A 24,643-nucleotide genomic window follows, 5' to 3' on the forward strand; every position below is an offset into this window, starting at 1 on the left:
ACAATCAACACTTTTGTCTTGGTGTGTAAATTAGCCAAGTTCATGGTGTTAGTGTTGTGCAAAATAGCAACTTCATATAGTGTGAAATTTGTATTAGCTTGTGTTAGTTTTTATGGGTTAGTGAATAATTATATATATATACTAAACCATATTGCATTTTAAGATATACAATAATATAAAAGACAATTTTCTACATTTGTCCACTAGAAATGATCGAAGTGATTCAATGCAAATTGAGTTAAATCTTATGAAATTAGGCTGGGTTCACATTACTTTATTGGCGTCCATTAGATGGACTATGTTACACAGCGGCATAACGCTGTGTAACGTAGTCTGTTTAACGCCGCCATTGACTCCAATGTCAGGTGCATCACTAGCGCCCGCCCACAATAGGCGTGCACTAGGGATATGCCGTCATTGAGTGACGGACCCTGAAACACGGGCTGCAGCGTTCCCGGGTCCGTCACTGCTAGCGCAGATAGAGCTAGCAGATGCTCTATCTGCGCTAGCGTGCTGCCATACCGGCACTTGCATTTACAGCAGTCCGTTACCGTATGTGTTGAACGGGCTGCTGTAAACGTAATGTGAACCCAGCCTTAGCAAGTACCGTCAACTAAAAAAGATTTGGTCAGGTCACTATGGCACTAAAGCTGTGGTTTTGTTAAAGTGCCTTGAGGTGTTAAACCCAGCCAGAGATGATCTTACAGTGTTACATGTCTTTTCATGGCAATCGGAGGTTTTTCAGTATTGTGATTTGCAGCATATAAAATTTGGTATGCTAAACATGCCTTAAAAAAAGAAAATGCAAAAAAATTGAAGTGATAATAGTTAAAGTGGTTGTCCCATGAACACAGTATATGTTAATCAATAGATCTTATAATATTATAAATTAATATTCCTGTGCTGAGATAATCTTATAAATGTGCCTCTGCTGTGTACTGTGTAATGGCTGTGTCTCACCGGGTAGGCATATGGTTTGAACATGCTACGGCTCATGGTCAGGGGAATAAGCAAAAGAAGGTATACAGAAACTGCTGCACAGGATCACAGCTGATTGTTTTTGTGAGGAAAAGCATTTGCTACTTTTTTGTAAACATGTTTTGCATCACAGAAAGCACCAGCTGCAATCTCGTACTGTCCTGTCTGTGTACTCTTTTTTGCTTCTTCCCCTGGCTAGAAGATATGGTATGTTCAGATCATGTTCCTGCACGGTGAGACACAGCCATTACACAGTACATATACATTTATAAAATTATCTCAGCACAGGAACCTTTTATTAACACATCCAATTGTGGAACTTATTTTTATATCAAAGATCTGTTGAATAAAATGTACTTTGTTCATGGGAGAAACCCTTTAATTTTGATTTAAATGGAACAGATTCAGTGTGAATGAATTAAAGAGAAATTTACATAAAATACATTCTTGATGTGACCACTGATTGCCTTCAAAATCAATTCTTCTGGATACACTTCAATTTCTCATCATTGAGGACATCATTAATCCTGATCATATCTCCATCTCCATTTGCTGAAATTCAGCCCAAAACAAATCTGCAAGGACCTTTCCCCATGCTTCACTGCTACCTGCGGCCACTCGTTATTGTTCCGCTATCCAGCTCTTCGAAAACAATCTGCCTTCTGTTACAGTCAAATATTTCACGTTTTGACTGATCAGTCCTGAGCATCTGCAGCAATTCTTCTCCACCTCAGTTCCTATGTTTTCTATCAAAGTTGAGTCACTGGGCCTTGTTTGTTTATCTAAGGCAGGGGTGGGGAACCTGTGGGCAGGTCCTCGGATTCCCCAATGCTCGGGCGGCCACTGTATCCTACTGACCCTTTAACCCCCAAGTGCACGGCACACAGCGTTCATTATAGAACGCTGCCTGCCCTGCATATGAAAGATGATGTCGTCTGGGTTGGCGGAGTTAACGCTGTGGTGGGCAGGGTTAGCGCCCAATGCTCTTATGTCCTGGAAAAGGAGCTGCTGCTGAGTCCAGAGTGATCTCTGTGCCAGCAGCTCTGTGCCTTCCCAGGGATCTCTGTGCCTGTAGCTCTGTGCTTTTCTACTGGTGATATGTGCCCCCTGTGATCTATGTGCCCCCCAGCTATGCAGAAATGATCCCCCTATGATCTCCGTGCCCCCCAGCTATGTGCCCCATGTGATCTTTTTGCTCCCTGTGATCTGTGCTCCCTAACTCTATGCCACGCTGTGATCTTTGTGCCTCTCAGCTATGTGCCCCCAGGTGATTTTTTTGCCCCCTGTGATCTGTTACCCCTCCAATTAAATGCCACCCTGTGATCTTTGTGCCTCCCAGCTATGTGCCCCATGTGTTCCGTACCCCCTGTGATCTCTTTGGACCCAACTATGTGCCCCCTCCGTGATCTCTTTGCCTCATAGCTATATGTCCCCTGTGATCCCTGTTCCCCCAGATATGTGCCCCTTGTGATTTCTGTGTCCCCCAGGTATATGCCCCCTGTGATCTCTGTGGCCCCCAGCTATGTGCACCCCTGTGATATCTGTGGCTCCCAGCTTTGTGCCCCCTGTGATCTGTGCCCCCAGCTATATGCCCCCTGTGATCTGTGCCCCCCTGCTATATTCCTCTCTGTGATCTCTGTGCCCCCCAGTTATGTGCACCCCTGTGATATCTGTGGCTCCCAGCTTTGTGCCCTCTGTGATCTATGTGCCCCCCTGCTATGTACCACCTGTGATATTTGTGCTCCCATGTGATCTCTGTGCCCCTTGTGATCTCTGTCCCCTCCAGCTATGTGCCCCTTGGTAATCTATGAGCCCCCACCCCGGTGATCTATGTGCCTGCCCAGCGATGCCTGTCCCCCATTGCTGTATATCCCCCTCCCCCAGTGCTGTATATCCCCCCACGGCTTTATGTGCCCCCAAGTGATGTGTATATTCCTCAGTGCTGCATGTACCCCAAAAGTGCTGTATATCCCCCCACCTGTGATATATATAACCCCCAGTGAGGTATGTGACCCCACCAGTGATGTATATTCCCCCAGAGACATATATACCCCTAGTTCTGTCTGTGCTTCCTAGTGATATATATAGCCCCTCAGTGTTGTCTATTTACCCCGGCCTCCCCGGTGATGATTATGTCCCAGCATTTCCTGTGATGTATATGCCCCTCAGCCCCTCCTGTAATTTATATGACCCCAGAGTCTCCTGTGATGCATATATAGCAGACTCAATGTTTCCTATGTGATGTATATACAGCAGTCCCAGCGTCTCCTGTGTGATGTACATACATCAGTCCCAGCATCTCCTTTGTTATGTATATACAGCAGTCCCAGCATCTACTGTGTGATGTATATACAGCAGTCCCTGCGTCTCCTATGTGATGTATATACAACAGTACCTGTGTCTCCTATGTAATGTATATACAGCTGTCTCAGCATCCTCTGTGATAGAGATACAGCAGTCTCAGCATCTCCTGTGTGATGTATATACAGCAGTCCCAGCATCTCCTATGTGGTGTATATGCAGCTTTCTCAGTGTCTCCGATGTGATGTATATGCAGTAGTCCCAGCATCTGCTATGTGATGTATATGATTTACAAAACTTAGTATGACAAAAATCTGGCTGCTCTCCTGGCCAAAATAAACCTGGTAAAGCAGCTGTGAGAAGCAGCATGATCAGTATCACCTAACATCACAGCTGCACCAAAGAGATGCAGCTCCAGCCACTACATTAAGGGCGAGTTACCATAATTAAGTGTTTGACTAACTATACAAGGGTAATTTTCAAGGTGATCATTTTTGTGTGTCCCCCGAATGATGGTAGAAATTTCCAAATTGCCTCAGGCCGAATTCCCCACACCTGATCTAAGGTATGGCTTTTTGGCTAGGATTCTCCAATGAATATTACTTCTAGGCAGACTTCTACAAATTTTCAATAGGTGAAGTAGAAGATGTTCACCACTCCTTTCATGAGAACCTGACAACATGAAAATGCAGTCCAATCTGCTGACATCCTGTTATACAGTAGGGAAAGTTGAGTAGATATATAGTTTTGTGAGAAAAGATTCAGTGTAACTTGTGTTTTATGCATTTAAACCTCTGCTGTTTATGGGATTTCTGGTTTACTGGGCAGATCTACTAGTGACTGACAGCTTCCTTTGTATAAGTATGTGTGGTATCCCACAAAGTGTCCATTTTCATGAGATACTGGATGTACACTGTGTTCCATACAAATGCTGTGATTTTTGTATAAACTGTATATTGTAAACACATTATGGGACCTGCTGACAGGCAGCACAAATATGATTAATCTTCCCCTCATAGGCTTGATCATGTGATCCAGCTTTGCTTGGTATGTAGAAGATTCTGGAACAAACTTCCTTGGGCATTCAGTCAATGACTGCAGCTGTAAGAGACACATGAGAGTGGGACAAACAAAATCCTGCGAGACAGTTAAGAATTGAGTCAACAGTTGAAGTCAGACATTTTGTGAGAGGAGTTCTAAGAGGAAGCCATTTTGTAGGAGAATTAGTTTTTCCCCCTGACTGCTGGATCTAGAATGGACTAAGGAAAGAAGAGGACCTGAAAGAATGAATATTAAGAAAATTACTATTACTATTCTAGGAGGAATCATCTTATATAGTTATATAGGATCCTGTCCTGTGTGAAATCACCCTTCTAGCATCTAACTAGTTTGCGCTAATAGTGTTGTGCAGGCAGGAGTCCACATTTTCTAATCCATATCATTTGGGATAATACTGTGTTGCAGTCAGGACTCAGAAGGTCAGATTTTCTAATCAAAGTTGTTTGGGCTTATATTGTGGTCCAGGCACCTGGCTCAATTTCCTAATCCAAATCATTTGGGCTAATACTGTGTTGCAGAAAAAACTCAGGAGGTCACATTAACTAATCCAATCTTTTGGGCTAATATAGGGGTAAAGGCACCAGGCACCATTTCCTAATCCAAATCATTTGGGCTACTACTGTGTTGCAGTCAGGACTCAGAAGTTCAAATTTACTAATCAAAATTGTTTGGGCTAATATTGGAGTGCAGGCACCAGGCACCATTTCCTAATCCAAATTGTTTGGGCTAATACTGTGTTGCACTCAGGACTCAGGAGGTCACATTTACTAATCAAAATTGTTTGAGCTAATATTGGGGTGCAGCACCAAGCGCCATTTCATAATTCAAATTGTTTGGACTAATACTCTCATGCAGGCACCAGGTCTCATTTCATAATCAAAGTTGTTTGACCTAATACTCTGGTTCAGGCAATAAGCCTTATTTTCTAATACAAATAATTTAATCTAATACTGTGCTGCAGTTACCAGGCCACATTTCATAATCAAAATAGTTTGGGATAATACTCTGGTGCATGCACCAGATCTCATTTGATAATCCAAATAGTTTTGGATAATACTCTGTTGCAGCCACAAGGCCTCATTTGATAATCATAATAATTTAGGATAAAACTCTGGTACAGGCACCAGCCCACATTTCATAATATAAATCCTTTATTCTAATACTGTGCTGCAAACATAACGCCTCATTACATAATCCAAATTGTTTGGGATAATACTCTGGTGCTGGCACCAGGCCTCATTTCATAATCCAAAACGTTTGGGATAATAGTCTGGTGCAGACACCAGAACTAATTTCCTAATCTAAATCATTTGGTATAATACTCTGGTGCAGGCACCAGCCCAAATTTCATAATATAAATCATTTGTTCTGATGCTGTGTTGCAAGTACAATGCCTCATTTCATAATCCAAATAGTTTTGAGGATAATAGCCTGGTACAGGCACCAGAACTCATTTCCTAATCCAAATTGTTTAGCCTAATACTCTGGTGCAGGCACCAGCCCACATTTCATAATATAAATCCATTGTACTAATACTGTGTTGCCAGCTCCTGGCCTCATTTCATAAACCAAATTGTTTGGATAATATTCTGTTGCTGGCACCAGGCCTCATTTCATAATCTAAATTGTTTGGTAAAATACTCTGGAGCAAGCACCAGGCCTCATTTCACATTCCAAATAGTTTGGGATAATACTCTGGTGCATGCACCAGATCTCATTTGATAATCCAAATCGTTTTGGATAATACTCTGTTGCAGCCACAAAGCCTCATTTCATAATCATAATAATTTAGGATAAAACTCTGGTACAGGCACCAGCCCAAATTTCATAATATAAATCATTTGTTCTGATGCTGTGTTGCAAGTACAATGCCTCATTTAATAATCCAAATAGTTTTTGGGATAATAGCCTGGTACAGGCACCAGAACTCATTTCCTAATCCAAATTGTTTAGCCTAATACTCTGGTGCAGGCACCAGCCCACATTTCATAATATAAATCCATTGTGTTAATATTGTGTTGCCAGCTCTTGGCCTCATTTCATAAACCAAATTGTTTGGATAATATTCTGGTGCAGGCACCAGGCCTCATATTATAATCCAAATTGTTTGGGAAAATAGTCTGATGCAAGCACCAGACTTCATGTCATGATGCAAGTTGTTTGGGATAATACTCTGGTGCAAGTACCAGGCCTAATTTCATGATCCAAATCATTTGGGATAATGCTTTGGTGCAGCCACCTGGCCTCATTTCATATTCCTAATCATTTGGGATAAAACTGTGGTGCATTCACCAGCCCACATGTCAGAATATAAATCCTTAATTCTAATACTGTGATGCAAGCACAACGCCTTAATTCATAATCCAAATCATTTGGTATAATACTCTGGTGCAGGTAACTGGCATCATTTCATAATCCAAATAGTTTCAGATAATACCCGGGTGCAGGCTCCAAGCCTCATTTCATAATCCAAATCATTTAGCTTAGTACTCTGGTGCTGGCACCAGGCCTAATTTCATGATCCAAATTGTTTGGTAAAATACTCTGGAGCAAGCACCAGGCCTCATTTCACAATCCAAATAGTTTGGGATAATACTCTGGTGCATGCACCAGATCTCATTTGATAATCCAAATCGTTTTGGATATTACTCTGCTGCAGCCACAAGGCCTCATTTCATAATCATAATAATTTAGGATAAAACTCTGGTACAGGCACCAGCCCACATCTCATAATATAAATCCCTTATTCTAATACTGTGCTGCAAGCAGAATGCCTCATTACATAATCCAAATTGTTTGGGATAATACTCCAGTGCTGGCACCAGGCCTACTTTCATAATCCAAAATGTTTGGGATAATAGTCTGGTGCAGACACCAGAACTAATTTCCTAATCTAAATCATTTGGTATAATACTCTGGTGCAGGCACCAGCCCAAATTTCATAACATAAATCCTTGTTTATGATGCTGTGTTGCAAGTACAATGCCTCATTTCATAATCCAAATAGTTTTTGGGATAATAGCCTTGTACAGGCACCAGAACTCATTTCCTAATCGAAATCATTTAGCCTAATACTCTGGTGCAGGCACCAGCCCACATTTCATAATATAAATCCATTGTGCTAATATTGTGTTGCCAGCTCTTGGCCTCATTTCATAAACCAAATTGTTTGGATAATATTCTGATGCAGGCACCAGGCCTCATATTATAATACAAATTGTTTGGGAAAATAGTCTGATATGAGCACCAGACCTCATTTTATGATGCAAGTTGTTTGGGACAATACTCTGGTGCAAGTACCAGGCCTAATTTCATGATCCAAATCATTCGGGATAATACTTTGGTGTAGCCACCTGGCCTCATTTCATATTCCTAATCATTTGGGATAAAACTGTGGTGCAGGCCCCAGCCCACATTTAAGAATATAAATCCTTAATTCTAATACTGTGATGCAAGCACAACGCCTTAATTCATAATCCAAATCATTTGGTATAATACTCTGGTGCAGGTAACTGGCATCATTTCATAATCCACATAGTTTCAGATAATACCCGGGTGCAGGCTCCAAGCCTCATTTCATAATCCAAATCATTTAGCTTAGTACTCTGGTGCTGGCACCAGGCCTCATTTCATAACCCAAATCATTTAGGATGATTCTTTGGTGCAGGCACCAGGCCTCATTTCATAATCCAAATCGTTTGACCTAATACTCTGGTGCAGGCACCAGACCTCATTTCATAATCCAAATCATTTGCGATAATACTATGGTGCAGGCACCATCCCATATTTCATAATATAAATCATTTGTGCTAATACTGTGTTGCAGGCACCAGGCCTCATTTCATAATCCAAGTAGTTTGGGGTAATACTCTGGTGCCAGCACCAGGCCTCATTTCATAATCAAAATCAATTGAGATAATACTCTGGTGCAGGCTCCAGGTCTCATTTCATAATCCAAATTGTTTGGGATATTTCTCTTGTGCAGGCACCAAGCCTCAATTCGTAATCAAAATCATTTGGAGCAATACTACGTTATCAAAGATAAATAGCAGACCACCAAAAATTGTCTGCAGAAGCTAACAAGATCGTGGACGACAGAATGAGAGGTGTCCGCCAAAGGAAGGCGGATAATCTCAATACGAGAGTCAAGGTCAAAACCTTAAAGTTGGAGACACAGTTTATGCTAAAAAGAACCACCGTTCCCACAACCCAGATGACCAGTGGTAATCGTGCACTTACATCATCACCAATATCTCATTCACTGGAAAAACTATTTCTGGACAAAAGCATAGCTCAGTTCTAAGGAAGAAATATTCTGATTTGATGAAACATGTGTCCCACAGAGATCTGCCAGTCAGCATGCACAAGTTAATCTTCCACTGTGAGTGTAAACCTGAACACTAATTCCCTACTATTTGTAAGTAACAACTTCCCCCATTATCATCAGTAAAGAGACTTTTCTGTTTAAGTTCATACTGATTTTTCATAATTGGGGCTTAGTAGCACAACCCACTATCACCACCATCATCCTCAACTTAAAGAGTCAGCTACTGCGCAAATCATCATTCCCCCACATGAACCATGTGCACAGATTTGGGATTCGCATCAGCTCTATGTCCAGGAGCCTGTCTTAAAAGGTTTGATGTGCATCTGGAGCAGCGACAAACTATCTCCCACTGTAATATCCCTTGTCTTTTTATCTATTGTGTAACTTTGTGTGTATGTAGTTGTAGAGGAAAAGAGGCTCATCATGACAGAAAGCTTGGCCACATTATTAACTGCCAGGAGTACAACAACCTGCTATACACCACAGTCACTGATAAAACTGCCCATTGGACCAGAAATCCCTGAAAGATCAGAGAGTTAAATGATTAAAACAACAGTTATACTGAATCTTTTTTCACAAAACTATTTAGCAGTCTACTCCTAGAATCATAAAATGTTAGAGTTGGAAGGGACCTCAAGGGTCATCGTGTCCAACCCCCTGCTCAATGCAGGATTTACTAAACCATCTCAGACAGATGTCTGTCCAGCCTCTGTTTGAAGACTTCCATTGAAGGAGAACTCACCACCTCTCGTGGCAGCCTGTTCCACTTATTGCTCACCCTCAAACTCTGTTCCCCTGATCTATAACACGGTGACTAAAGATTAGACTGCATTTTCGTGGTGACAGGTTCTCTTTAAATCTGTGCTCTTTGGGTGATGCTCCATCACTTTTGCCAGCAAATCCAACAAGACGTATCCAACTTTCTTAAAGTGGAGAAAAAGGTCATTCTTGGAGCTATAGTTTGCCAACAGTTGGAGCCACAGAGCGGACTACCAATGTCTTAAAATGGCTAAAACCCCTGTTTTAAAACAGCAAGAGACAAATTTTGTGTTTAGAATGCAAAAATAAATATATATCTTATTATGTGGTTTTCTGCCAAGAAAAATGACTTTCATCAGCTGCATCATAAAAGCAATTAATAAACTGAAATCTCTTGGCGGAACCAATGTTATTTGCCATCTTCTTTTGTTTATTGAGTAAGACACACATCCAATGTGTGATATAATTATCAGGTCTTCACACATACTGTAAGTTAACGTTTCACCCACATATTTCTATATATGTTCAAGCAGTCAGTAAGAACATATGTTAATAATAAAATCATCTATTAATGAATATATTGCTGCTAAATGTTGATTCAAAAATGTTTGTAGTCTTCATGCTCATTAGTTGAGTCTTCTCTTCTTTTTTAACCATTCACATTTCAGTAAACAATATTTTCATGTTTTCAGATATTGTAAAAGTGGAAAAGTATGATTTAAAGTAAAATATTGTATCTTTACATAGTATTATAGAAAAGAATGTGTAAATTATTTTCATTACAGAGGTTAATGTGTAAGCTATGCCAATTTTTTATTTATTTATTATTTGCATATTATATTTTTACATTGTAAATATAGAAGATTCAATTAGATTTTTTGATTGTGGTTCACCTGCATTTAACAAATGAAGAACAATGTAGTCAGTAAAAACTCCCCCATTTGATTAATAAATCTGATTTTATTAAGGTATAATTTAAAATTGGTAATTAAATAGTGAGAATTCAGCAAGGAGAGAAATATAAAGTGTGAAAGGATACGGCTCTCACATTGATAACATACTGTAAGCAGAAAATTAATTTCAATTTTAGCCAATGACGTCAATGTTTGTAAACAGTCTGAACACAAGGGTAGCAATTAATTATAATGGTAATGACTATTTACCATATTAATCCACTTTTACACATTCAGTATTTGGTCATATTTATATCCTCCAGTATTTGTAAGCCAAAACCAGGAGTGGGTGAAACATACAGAAGTGGTGCATATGTTTCTATTACACTTTTCCTCTGATTGCTCCACTCCTGGTTTTGGCTTCCAAATACTGATGTAAAATACTGACCAAATACTCAACATGTGAACGTAGTCCTAAGGTAATACATCATCAGTTATTCAATTACCCTACATTAGTAACCACCCAGATGTATGAATATGGTAGGCGAATGAATCAAACATGATCAATAAATAATACAGTTAAATCAAAGTTAACTTGCTTTAATATAGCAATCAGCGCCAGTATAGATGCAATGACCTGAGTATATCATAACAGATAACTAGTAAATGTGATTGTGTGTAATTATAATGAGCACCGATTATACTTGAACAGGTGGTTACTATATACATGAATTATAGATCTGTTCAAGTATAGTTCTACTGTAAGAAAATGGAAATCCTGCCCATGTTCCCACTTTAAAAATATATGTGTTGCTGATGTGTAATGTGAACTGTGAAATGCGTTATGTTGTTGGTATTGTATTCTGCCCAGAAATTGGTAGTTGACAGGGAAAGTAAGAGTTAATGGTTGGGACTAACCCAGAGTGGGAATGGCAAAGCTGAAGGGACAGAGGTAGTTTCCTGTCCGGAAGTTAGAAAGGGCCCAGTGTACATAGAAAAATGACCTAAGGCCTGATGTGAGCAGTGCCGCATGATGTGGGTGTGCTTAATAAAAGAGGAGACAGATAGAGAGGATAGAGAGATAATAGAGGAGAGCAAGAGAGAGAAGTGACCAAAAGAACAGAGTGATTGATCGGAGGCTGGTTCTGTGTCAGGACGTCTAGTATTATGGCCCAGAGTATATAACTCACAGTGATAAAGGTCATAAATGGGAAAGAGTATGTAAGACGAAGAGAGTGCCCGGGCGGGTGTTCCAGAGCGTCGGAGACAGAGAAGATAAGTACCAGCCATACTGGTAATATAGTTCCCTAGAGATGAAAGAAGATACAGAACCTCTGATTGAGTAGATGACTCTTGCTGGTCTGCAGTGCTGAGCTGGGCTGTGGTGAATGGGAAATGATCGGTAAAGGTACCTCGCTCACAGCTACCACCCCGTGCCACGTTACAATACAACATATAGATTTGAGCATAATTGCATATAACTCTAAAATACAAGGAATTGTGTCAAAATGCACAATATCATTGATACTATTTAGGTGTAATTAATGAGCAGCACTCATAGCTAAATAGCTGGCATAATCCAAAGTGTCATGGTTGCTGTGTAACCTCTGTCCTATATCGCTTTGATATAGCTTTATCAAATTAAAATATATCTTCAATTTTTTTTATAACTAGGTTTTCGATCCTTTTAGAATTTGTTGAGAATTTCTAAGACAGTTTATCTATACTATATGCTCCTTTAGCCTGCTCTCTGCAGTCCCAAAACATATTGGGGTTTCTCTTTCCCTGTGAGCTGCAGATGAGAACCTCAGGGTCTACATGCAGTTTTCCATAGAATGAATAGAGTCTATATATATAATTGTCTAAGGGTCACTTCCGTCTGTCCTTCTGTCTGTCAGTCTGTCACGGATATTCATTGGTCGCGGCCTCTGTCTGTCATGGAATCCAAGTCGCTGATTGGTCTCGCCAGCTGCCTGTCATGGCTGCCGCGACCAATTAGCGACGGCCACAGTCCGATTAGTCCCTCCCTACTCCCCTGCAGTCAGTGCCCGGCACCCGCTCCATGCTCCCCGCAGTCACGGCTCACACAGGGTTAATGCCAGTGGTAACGGACCGCATTATGCCGCGGGTAACTCACTCCGTTACCGCCGCTATTAACCCTGTGTGACCAAGTTTTTACTATTGATGCTGCCTATGCAGCGTCAATAGTAAAAACATCTAATGTTAAAAATAATTTAAAAAATAAAAAATCATTATATACTCACCTTCCGCCGCCTTTCCCGCTCCTCACGACGCTCCGTTGACCGCTCCATGCAAGCGGCAGGTTCCGGTATGCGACAAGGATGGTATTCGACAAGGACCTGCCATGACGTCACGGTCATGTGACCACGACGTCATCACACCCTGGGACCGGAAGCTGCCGCCTGCACCGCACACAGGCGACAGAACTACAAGGGGTCCTCAGAAGGTGAGTATATGTTTATTTTTTATTTTTTAACCTGTGACATACGTGGCTGGCCAATATACTACGTGACTGGCCAATATACTATTTGGCTGGGCAATATACTACGTGGCTCTGTGCTGTATACTACGTCACTGGGCAATATACTACGTAACTGGGCAGTATACTACGTCACTGGGCAATATACTACGTAACTGGGCAATATACTACGTGGCTGGGCAATATACTACGTGGGCTGTGCAATATACTACGTGGGCTGTGCAATATACTACGTGGACATGCATATTCTAGAACACCCGATGCATTAGAATCGGGCCACCATCTAGTGGAAATTAATTATATTAGGTTTCGGTATTTTTGTAGAAAAATATAGACAATGTTTGTCATCATTAATAAATCGGCTTAGAAAAGGTTATATCATCAGGCGACCCTTTTCTTGAAAAATGCAGATATAAATAATTTTCTCCTTAGGATGATGAACTATAATATAAACGTGCAGTCAATTTTCTTTACTTTTTTTCTCTGTCAGATATTCAAGATGATCAGGAGCGGGTGATAAAGTACAAAAATTTAATTGATACACTTCCAGCAGTGAACAAGACAACTCTGGCTGCTGTAATTGAGCACCTTTACAGGTCAGTCTGCCCATATATGCAATGTGATTAGATGAAACAAAACTAAATAAAAAAAATAATTCCTTGTTTGCTATTACTGTTGCTAAAACAATCATTTTAATATTCATTCTAAGAATATCACAGTATAACATGTTTTGTTTTTTATTCAAAAACTTAAACATATGTTTGTTATAATAATAATATTTACTAGTGATGAGCGTATGCAAATTGCCTCTTCAGAGAGAAAGAGGACTTGAATTCTACAGCGCCACCTGTTGGAAGTAGCAAACCTACAAGTTACAATCAACCCTTTAACGAGTCTTGCAATATGACTTAGGATAAGAGCCAAATCAGAATCTCAATTTGCAGACACGGTGTTTTGGGCTATTGGCCCTCGTCAGTGCAAAGTATGAGATCTGATTTAGCTAGGTGAGAGGCTCTGGATTGGGGTCTAAGGGGTAAGGCTTCTCCTTGTGGAGAGTGACATACCAGCTCTGGCTTGTCAAAGTAAGGAGGCTTATTTGCCGTGCAATGCTCCTCTGGGAAATTTTATATGCAAATTACTTCCAACAGGTGGTGGTATATAGAGTTCAAGTCCTCTTTCTCTCCGAAGAGGCAATTTGCATATAAAATTTCCCAGAGGAGCATTGCACAGTGAATAACCCTCCTTACATTGACAAGCCAGAGCTGGTATGTCACTCTCCACAAGGAGAAGCCTTTCCCCCTTAGACCCTTAGACTTTAGTGATGAGCGAATACATTCAGCACTATTCGTTACTCACAAAAATAGTACTATATTTGGGCTATTCATTACTCGGTGAGTAATTTGCTATTTGCCTCTGTACAATCTAGTGAACCCAGCATGTTTTGTGCTTTATTTGCAGCCAATGAACATACTGATCTTTCTTGCCAATCACAGTACCATCTTTGATATGTCATTACTGTGATTGGCTGCCCTAACACCAGGTGCTTGTCACGCTGTCATGTGCATTGCAATGCGGCAAACACTTCTAATAGGTGGTGAAATCATCACCGCTGGTCAGAGATCCGTGGTTCTCACACTGCCAAAAGACAGCTTGAGTGCACAGCTGTGATCGGAGGTATAAAGTTCACCTTTGTTCACAGGTGTCAGCTGATGGTACTACAGCTTCCTTCAGGCGACACCTGCTGCCACTAATAACATTAAGAGCAGGAGTGGCTGATAGGAGTATTCAATGGTGTTTTGTTTTATTTCTAATAATAGACTTTATACTTGCTGTGTTATTATTTACCAAATAACTATAGGATTAGTAATGGATAGGTGTCTTATAGACATCTCACTATTACTAAGCCATGAGATTGATGTCACCTGACAATACAAAGGTGACATCAACCCCACAAACATGAACCCCACGTGCCATCACTACAGGGCAAGTAGGAAGAGTTGGGCAAAGCACCAGAATTGGTGCATCTAAAAGATGTGCCTTTTCTAGGCAGCTGTGGACTGACATTTTTAGGCTGGGGAGGTCAATATCCATGGCCCCTTACCAGCCTAACAATACCAGTCCCTAGCTGTCTGCTGTAGCAAGGCTGGTTGTCAAAAATGGGGGGACCCAAAAATACAGCGTGGGCACCCCTCTATTCTTGACAACGAGCCTTGCTAACACAGTGTATACAGTTTCAGGAATCAGACTCATCTAGTAGTGATACCGTTGCTGAACCACCATAGAAAACCTTTTAAGTGCTAACTTTGTGCTTTGCCGTTTCTATGGGATACATCCTGCATTTAGCCTAGGGACACCTGCTGGAGCAGGTAGAGTGGCAGAATACAGCCTCTAGGCAGGATTTAGGGCTTTGCAGTCTATTTCTAAATATATAGCTGCTACTGGTGACCAACATTTTTTGTTAAAAAAATTAACTGTATTGTCTTCCATTCAGTATAACTGCTTTGTGTTAAACTGTAGTGGTTTTTGTTAGGGGTTGAGTTCCCGCCTCTGCACAGTGGGAATCTCGGGCCATCTCCGCTGCGGTCTCCCATTCTTCTCCTGCCGCAGTGGAGCCTGCTCAGCGGAGACGTTGGTCCCAGCGTCTCGCTCAGGCTGACTCTGTACAAAAAGTTACTGCTGCTTTTCCTGCTCCTGCCTTTGAAGCCAGTGTTGGGCAGCGGCGAGCAGATGCTTCTAGGACTAAGTCCTGCTTTTCTCATTCTGAGCATGCCCAGAGTAAGATCTCTCAGTGGAGATTGAGGGTCACATGTTCAGATACTGCAGTCAAATCTATTGGTCCTTCTAGGAAGGTCCTGTAGGTGCGCAGGCTCTGTAGCAGCCTCTCATTGGTCCTTCTAGGAATGTCCTGTATGTGCTGCAACTATTTAAGGCTTGCATGGCCGCACGGTCATGCGCTAGTATCTTTCTAAGTTATGTGCTTTGCGCCAGTGTGGTCATGTGAGTTTGTGTTCAGGGACCCGGCTGAAATAAGCCCCTAGAATGCTGGCACCTCCGGCGAGGAGTTTTGTATGCGTGCATGACCACTGACTGCTCTCATTTGGGTAGTTAGCCTGTGCCTCTGTGAAGTCTAACAGGGCACAGAGCTTTGCTTTCACGGCTACTCTGTGAAACTAACAGAGCTAGTTCATACCGCCATATAGTGCTGCCGTTTGCTAGCAGCAGGTTCTCCTGCACGGTGGACCCTGGGCTGCGAACGCATCTATTTCAATAAAACATTTATATTTACTTGGTGCATTCCGCTAGCCCTAACAGTTTGAAACAAAACAAAAATCACTTTGCGTGCTTCAGTTGATGATTTTTTTTGTGAAAAATCGACTGTATTGTCATCTGTACAGTTTAACTTGATTTGTGTTAATATACCAAGGTAGTACACTAAAAAAATCACTTTGCCTGCTGCAGATGACCAAATTGTATTAGTTAAAAAATTGACTGTATTGTCATTTATATGGTTTCTCCTGCTTTGTGTAAAATTACAGTGGTTTTAAACTTTAAAAAAAAAATGCTTTGCCTTTTGCAGGTGACCCAATTATTTTTTCTATAAAAAATATATATTTTCAATTAATCAAGGAAATTTTTTCTTACAAAGACATAACAATTAGGAAATAAATAAGGCATGCAGTAAGGGATGGGAACGTAGAACTGCTGATAATGATGCATGCAGAATGCGAGAAAGCGGGGCAGTTGCGACTGTGCATGATGCTGGAGCACAAGAAACACACCCATCCACGACACATAGCTTCCTGTCCTACTTTGCAGGGATACATGGGACACAACTTCTTAAGCCAGATCAGTGTAAACAAGTGGTCTGTTGGATAGCATATAATGCTAACAGCATCTTACCAGCACCACTCAGTCTTCCACATGGTCCAACCTCACCAGCCAAGAGTCTGGATCAATTAACCTTCACCCTGATCCTTCTTCCTCCTACTATGTTTAGTCTCAGCAGACCAGGAATCCCATATTAGGACCCTCCGAGGAGCTCTTTACATCATATTTTCTTAATTGTGGCCTCTCGCCCTGCATGTTCTAAGATGGACAGGAGGATATGCTGTTTAGGGAAGCACAAAACATAGAATAGCCATGGTAACAAGGAGATATTTGTATGCATCCCCCACTTCAAGGGTCTATGGATGACCCTTCTTATTTTCAGCAGGGTTTGCCCTGTGTGCAGAGCTTTTATGAGGTAGGGTTACCACAACTACTCTTTGTTCACAATATTTGAATGAGGCACTACAGTTGGTGCCTTCAAGAGTGTATGGATGACCCTGCTTGTAATTTTTGCAGGCTTTGCACTTAGTGCATATCCTTTATGAGTCTAGGAGCACCACTACATGACAATTTGAACAGAATGTGTACAATGCCCTTCTTTATATCTAATACAGTATCTGATTCCCTCTTCCATCTAATTTTTGTCATGCTCCTCAGCCTAGTTTATTGGAAATACTTCAGCAGTTTTTTGCTATGTAATCTGAGGACAGCATGAGGTAGGGGGTTAAAACACCGAAATCAGTGATGTGTCACTTATTGGGCTGTGTGCTGTCATTTACTTTCACTGAAGGTTGTATCAATAGGAAATTATCGATGCCCAAACTTGCTGCCTCGTGCCAAGTCACCCGATCACGCTCCCTCCTCTGAAAAGCAGCTCATTATCAATAGACAATGTTCACAAAGAGCCTGGTAAGGGCAGGGGTAGCTTTCTGAACTTTGCTACATGCTACGTCTAAATAGTCTGATTGTGCTACAACTACTGCACCCAGTAAACTAAGTGATACATCACTGGAATCAGGGTCTCTTTTCCTACATTATGCTGCTTTCAGTTGAGGTAGCAAAAACCTGGCGACTAGTGTTGAGCGATACCTTCCGATATCGGAAAGTATCGGTATCAGAAAGTATCGGCCGATACCGTCAAAGTATCGGATCTAATCCGATACCGATACCCGATCCCAATGCAAGTCAATGGGACGAAAATATCAAAATTAAAATAAACCCTTTCTTTCCTTGTAGGTTAATTCTACATGAAGGAAAACAACTAAGAATAATGTAGGATGTATTGGGGGAGGTGGCGGAGACATTAAAGGCACAGAGGTTTAGCCCAAACAAATAGAATAGCAGGTTTTTTTGTTTTTTTTTATGACGTTCGGCGTTAGAAAGATTTTGACTATTTTTTTATTTTATTTTGTCAGATATTGATGTTTCACTACTTCCACGTCCTTCACCTTCTTTTTTACTTCTCCCACACTTTCTTCTTCATTATCCTCATCATCAGCTTCTTTGACATCAACTATCTTCACCTTATTCATCTTATTCTACCTCTAATTTTTTTTTTTTACATTGTTCATATTCTTTTTATTTAACTATTATCTTTTTCATATTCAACTTCTTTATCATATTCTTATTTGTGACAGGCATTCCCGTAGTTGTTATCTATAAAAGTTTGAAGATTACACCTTCCGTTCTGCCTGTCACAAAAGAGTTACATTTGTCCGCGTTCAGTTTGGCCTGCAGCATCAGGCTTTATCCAGGGGCACCACGAGGAGGAACGGACTCACCCCCATACACTGCTTAGTCTTCTTCTGCTTATAATTTAGATAATATCTTTTGCTCTGATATTTAGTCTTATGCTTAATGTTCTTCTGCTCTTTGTTCTGCAGCCTCTTGTTCTTCTGCTTCTCGGTCTCCCATGTCGTCGTCGTCTCCAGGGTCGTCGTCTCCGGGGTCGTCGTCATCGGGGTCGTCGTCATCGGGGTCGTCTTCAGGGTCATCGTCTCCAGGGTCGTCGTCATCTCGGTGGTTGTCGTCTCTGGTGTCGTCATCATCTTAGGGGTGGTCTTCCGGGTCATTGTCTTTAGGGTCTTGAACTTGGAAATGTAGCAGAAGGTACAAGAAGGCTGAGAAAATGCCGAGAAACAGCTGATGGAACTGGAACTCGGATGGCTACCCGAAGGTCCAAGAGCCAATGGAACTACCGTGGACCAGCTGACGTTACTGGAACCCGGTTACTAAGCAGGAGGTACCCGTGCCTGAAAGCACTACCAAGGACCACCTGACGTTGGTGGAACTCGGATACCCAGAGGGAGGCACCTAAGCCAAAGGCTCTGCCCGGAACCAGCTGACGGTACTGGAACCAGGATGGGGAGCAGAAGGTACAAGAGAAAAAGACACTGCCGAGAACCAGCTGATGGTACTGGAACCCGGATGGGTAGCCGAAGGTCCAAGAGCCAATGGAACTACCGAGGACCAGCTGACGTTACTGGAACCCGGTTACTAAGCAGGAGGTACCCGTGCCTGAAAGCACTACCAAGGACCACCTGACGTTGGTGGAACTCGGATACCCAGAGGGAGGCACCTGTTGTGGATTCTGTTTGTGGGCTCCCTCTGGTGGTTACTGCTGGTACTGGGTGACTTTGGTGGGTTGCGGCCTTTGGTTTCCACCTGTCCATCAGAGGCTGGGTGTTTCCTATTTTACCTGGCCTTTCTGTCATTCCCTTGCCGGCTATCAATGTATTCAGATGTGCTCTGTTTGGTTCCTGCCTACCTGCTCCCAGATCTTTCAGAATAAGCTAAGTGCTGATTTTCAGTTGTTTGGTTTTTTGTCCAGCTTGCTTATTATGTCTCTATGCTAGCTGGTTGCTCTAGTGGACTGAGGTCCATGTGCCATGAGTTGGCACATGGGTTCTTGTAATCTCAGGATGGTTTTTTGATTAGGGTTTTTTGCTGACCGCTCAGTCCCCTTTTGTATCGTTCTGCTTTCTAGTTTACAGCGGGCCTCAATTTGCTAAATCTATATATATCATCTCTATGTGTGTGCCTTCCTCTCATTTCACCGTCAATACATGTGAGGGGGCAACTATATCTTTTGGGGTTCATTCCTCTGGAGGCAAGTGAGGTCTTTATTTTCTCTGCAGTACTAGTTAGCTCTTAGGCTGGTGCGTGGCGTCTAGAACCAACGTAGGCACGCTCCCTGGCTATCTCTAGTTGCGTTTGTCAGGCGTAGGGCAGCGGTCAGCCCAGGTTCCATCACCCTAGAGCTCGTCCGTTATTTATTTGTACTTTGCTTGTCCTGTGCTATCCCTAGCCATTGGGGATTCATGACAGTATAGCCGGCCCGCAAAGTGTTAATTGTTTGGGCTGAAGCAGGAGAAATAGAAGTGTTTAAGGGAAATTTTTATTTTTTTTTTTCCCTTCAGAGTTTTGCTGCCTAGCCCTTAATTGCTGTCTAGCTGCTTCTTACCTCCTCTTAACCCTTGAATGGCTCTGATCTTAGCTGTTTAACATGGCTGTCCAGAGTTTGGCTTCCAGCCTGAGTAATCTCGTGGCAAAAGTTCAAAACATACAGGATTTTGTTGTTCACACTCCCATGTCTGAACCTAGAATTCCTATTCCAGAGTTCTTCTCTGGAGATAGATCTACCTTCCTGAATTTCAGGAACAATTGTAAATTGTTTCTTTCTTTAAAATCTCGCTCCTCTGGAGACCCTGCTCAACAGGTCAGGATTGTAATATCTTTCCTGCGGGGCGACCCTCAGAATTGGGCATTTGCATTGGCACCAGGGGATCCTGCATTGCTCAGTGTGGATGCGTTTTTTCTGGCATTGGGATTGCTCTATGAGGAACCCAACCTGGAGATTCAGGCTGAAAAGGCTTTATTAGCCCTCTCTCAGGGGCATGATGAAGCGGAAATATATTGTCAAAAATTTCGGAAATGGTCGGTGCTTACTCAGTGGAATGAGTGCGCCCTGGCTGCAAACTTCAGAAATGGTCTTTCTGAGGCCATTAAGGATATTATGGTGGGGTTCCCTACGCCTACAGGTCTGAATGAGTCTATGGCTATGGCCATTCAGATTGATCGGCGTTTGCGGGAGCGCAAACCCGTGCACCAGTTGGCGGTGTCTTCTGAACAGGCACCTGAGACTATGCAATGTGATAGAATTCAGTCCAGAAGTGAACGGCAAAATTATAGGCGGAAAAATGGATTGTGTTTTTATTGTGGTGATTCAGCTCATGTTATATCAGCATGCTCTAAACGCACAAAAAAGCTTGATAAATCTTTTGCCATTGGTACTCTGCAGCCCAAGTTCATTTTGTCTGTGACTCTGATTTTTTCACTGTCTTCCATTCCCGTTGATGCCTATGTGGATTCGGGCGCTGCCCTGAGTCTTATGGATTGGTCATTTGCTAAACGCTGCGGTTTTAGTCTGGAGCCTCTGGAAGTCCCTATTCCTCTGAAGGGAATTGACTCTACACCATTGGCTATGAATAAACCGCAGTATTGGACACAAGTGACCATGCGCATGACTCCCGTTCATCAGGAGGTGATTCGCTTCCTTGTACTGTATAATTTACATGATGTACTAGTGCTGGGTCTGCCATGGTTACAAACTCATAATCCTGTCCTGGACTGGAAAACAATGTCTGTGTTAAGCTGGGGATGTCAGGGGGTTCATAATGATGCACCTCCGATTTCTATCGCTTCATCTACTCCTTCTGAGATCCCTGAGTTTTTGTCTGACTATAGGGATGTTTTTGAGGAGCCCAAGCTCAATTCGCTCCCTCCTCATAGAGATTGTGACTGTGCTATAGAATTGATTCCTGGCAGTAAGTTCCCTAAGGGTCGTTTATTTAATCTGTCACTGCCAGAGCATACTGCTATGCGGAATTATATTAAGGAGTCCTTGGAAAAGGGACATATTCGTCCATCTTCGTCCCCTCTGGGAGCAGGTTTTTTTTTTCGTGGCAAAAAAAGATGGTTCCCTGAGGCCTTGTATAGATTATCGCCTTCTGAATAAGATTACAGTCAAATATCAGTATCCATTGCCATTATTGACTGACTTGTTTGCTCGCATTAAGGGGGCTAGGTGGTTCACTAAGATAGATCTTTGCGGTGCGTATAATCTGGTGCGGATAAAACAAGGTGATGAGTGGAAAACCGCATTTAATACGCCTGAGGGCCATTTTGAGTATTTGGTAATGCCTTTTGGACTCTCCAATGCTCCGTCAGTCTTTCAGTCCTTTATGCACAATATTTTCCGTGAATATCTGGATAAGTTTATGATTGTGTATTTGGATGATATTTTGGTGTTTTCTGATGACTGGGAGTCTCATGTTCTACAGGTCAGGAAGGTGTTTCAGGTTCTGCGGGCCAATTCTCTGTTTGTGAAGGGCTCAAAGTGTCTCTTCGGAGTCCAGAAGATTTCTTTTTTGGGGTACATTTTTTCCCCTTCTACTATTGAGATGGATCCCGTTAAGGTTCAGGCAATTTGTGACTGGACACAACCTACATCTGTTAAGAGCCTACAGAAGTTCTTGGGGTTTGCTAATTTTTATCGTCGGTTCATTGCAAATTTTTCCAGTATTGTTAAACCTTTGACTGATTTAACTAAAAAGGGTGCTGATGTTGCTAATTGGTCTCCTGCGGCTGTGGGGGCCTTTCAGGAACTTAAGCGCCGGTTTTCTTCTGCTCCTGTGTTGTGTCAACCAGATGTTTCACTTCCTTTTCAGGTTGAGGTTGATGCTTCCGAGATTGGAGCGGGGGCGGTTTTGTCACAGAGAAGTTCTGATGGCTCGGTGATGAAGCCATGTGCATTCTTCTCTAGAAAATTCTCGCCCGCCGAGCGCAATTATGATGTGGGTAATCGGGAGCTTTTGGCCATGAAGTGGGCATTTGAGGAGTGGCGTCATTGGCTTGAGGGTGCTAAACATCGTGTGGTGGTCTTGACTGATCACAAGAATCTCATTTACCTTGAGTCTGCCAGGCGTTTGAATCCTAGACAGGCTCGTTGGTCGTTGTTTTTTTCTCGTTTCAATTTTGTGGTTTCATACCTGCCAGGTTCAAAGAATGTGAAGGCAGATGCTCTTTCCAGGAGTTTTGTGCCTGACTCTCCTGGAGACTCTGGGCCTACTGGTATCCTGAGGGATGGGGTAATATTGTCCGCCGTATCCCCAGACTTGCGACGTGCATTGCAGGAGTTTCAGGTGGATAAACCGGATCGTTGTCCACCAGAAAGACTGTTTGTTCCGGATGATTGGACCAGTAGAGTCATCTCCGAGGTCCATTCTTCTGTGTTGGCTGGTCATCCTGGAATATTTGGTACTAGAGACTTGGTGGCCAGGTCTTTTTGGTGGCCGTCCTTGTCTAGGGATGTGCGTACCTTTGTGCAGTCTTGTGAAGTGTGTGCTCGAGCTAAGCCTTGCTGTTCTCAGGCTAGTGGGTTGTTGTTATCCTTGCCCATCCCGAAGAGGCCTTGGATGCACATTTCCATGGATTTTATTTCTGACCTCCCGGTTTCACAGAAAATGTCTGTTATCTGGGTTGTGTGTGACCGCTTTTCTAAGATGGTTCATTTGGTGCCCTTGCCTAAGTTGCCTTCCTCCTCTGAGTTGGTCCCTTTATTTTTTCAGAACATGGTTCGTTTGCATGGGATTCCGGAGAATATCGTTTCTGACAGGGGATCCCAGTTTGTGTCTAGATTTTGGCGGACGTTTTGTGCCAAGATGGGCATTGATTTGTCTTTCTCGTCTGCATTCCATCCTCAGACGAATGGCCAGACGGAGCGAACTAATCAGACCTTGGAAACTTATTTGAGGTGTTTTGTTTCTGCTGACCAAGATGACTGGGTTGCTTTTTTGCCACTGGCCGAATTTGCTCTTAATAATCGGGCTAGTTCTGCCACGTTGGTCTCTCCTTTTTTTTTGTAATTCGGGGTTTCATCCTCGTTTTTCCTCTGGTCAGGTGGAGTCTTCGGATTGTCCTGGAGTGGACATGGTGGTGGACAGGCTACATCAGATTTGGAATCAGGTGGTGGACAATTTGAAGTTATCTCAGGAGAAGACTCAGCAGTTTGCTAATCGCCGTCGCCGCGTGGGTCCCCGACTTCTTGTTGGGGATTTGGTGTGGTTGTCTTCTCGTTTTGTCCCTATGAAGGTCTCTTCTCCTAAGTTCAAGCCTCGGTTCATCGGTCCTTATAGGATCTCGGAGATTCTTAACCCTGTATCTTTTCGTTTGGATCTCCCAGCATCGTTTGCTATTCATAATGTGTTCCATCGGTCATTGTTGCGGAGGTATGAGGTGCCCGTTGTTCCTTCGGTTGAGCCTCCTGCTCCGGTGCTGGTGGAGGGAGAATTGGAGTATGTTGTTGAGAAGATCTTGGATTCTCGTGTTTCCAGACGCAAACTCCAGTATTTGGTTAAGTGGAAGGGTTATGGTCAGGAGGATAATTCCTGGGTGGTCGCCTCCGATGTTCATGCGACTGATTTGGTCCGCGCCTTCCATAGAGCTCACCCTGATCGCCCTGGGGGTTCTCGTGAGGGTTCGGTGACCCCTCCTCAAGGGGGGGTACTGTTGTGGATTCTGTTTGTGGGCTCCCTCTGGTGGTTACTGCTGGTACTGGGTGACTTTGGTGGGTTGCGGCCTTTGGTTTCCACCTGTCCATCAGAGGCTGGGTGTTTCCTATTTTACCTGGCCTTTCTGTCATTCCCTTGCCGGCTATCAATGTATTCAGATGTGCTCTGTTTGGTTCCTGCCTACCTGCTCCCAGATCTTTCAGGATAAGCTAAGTGCTGATTTTCAGTTGTTTGGTTTTTTGTCCAGCTTGCTTATTATGTCTCTATGCTAGCTGGTTGCTCTAGTGGACTGAGGTTCTCCCCATGTGCCATGAGTTGGCACATGGGTTCTTGTAATCTCAGGATGGTTTTTTGATTAGGGTTTTTTGCTGACCGCTCAGTCCCCTTTTGTATCGTTCTGCTTTCTAGTTTACAGCGGGCCTCAATT

General features: G+C 42.6%; 1 protein-coding gene across 3 annotated transcripts in view; it reads left to right on the forward strand.

Annotated features, from left to right (window-relative positions):
• ARAP2 (ArfGAP with RhoGAP domain, ankyrin repeat and PH domain 2) overlaps positions 1-24,643 on the forward strand; it is a 441,859-nt gene that overhangs the window by 267,677 nt on the left and 149,539 nt on the right. For all 3 annotated transcript variants that reach the window (XM_077279928.1, XM_077279930.1, XM_077279929.1), the window contains one exon: positions 13,308-13,413. In XM_077279928.1, coding sequence (XP_077136043.1) covers positions 13,308-13,413 — 106 coding nt within the window. The remainder of the gene's footprint in view (positions 1-13,307; positions 13,414-24,643) is intronic.

Source organism: Ranitomeya variabilis, chromosome 1, assembly GCF_051348905.1.
Source record: "Ranitomeya variabilis isolate aRanVar5 chromosome 1, aRanVar5.hap1, whole genome shotgun sequence".
Taxonomy (NCBI): domain Eukaryota; kingdom Metazoa; phylum Chordata; class Amphibia; order Anura; family Dendrobatidae; genus Ranitomeya; species Ranitomeya variabilis.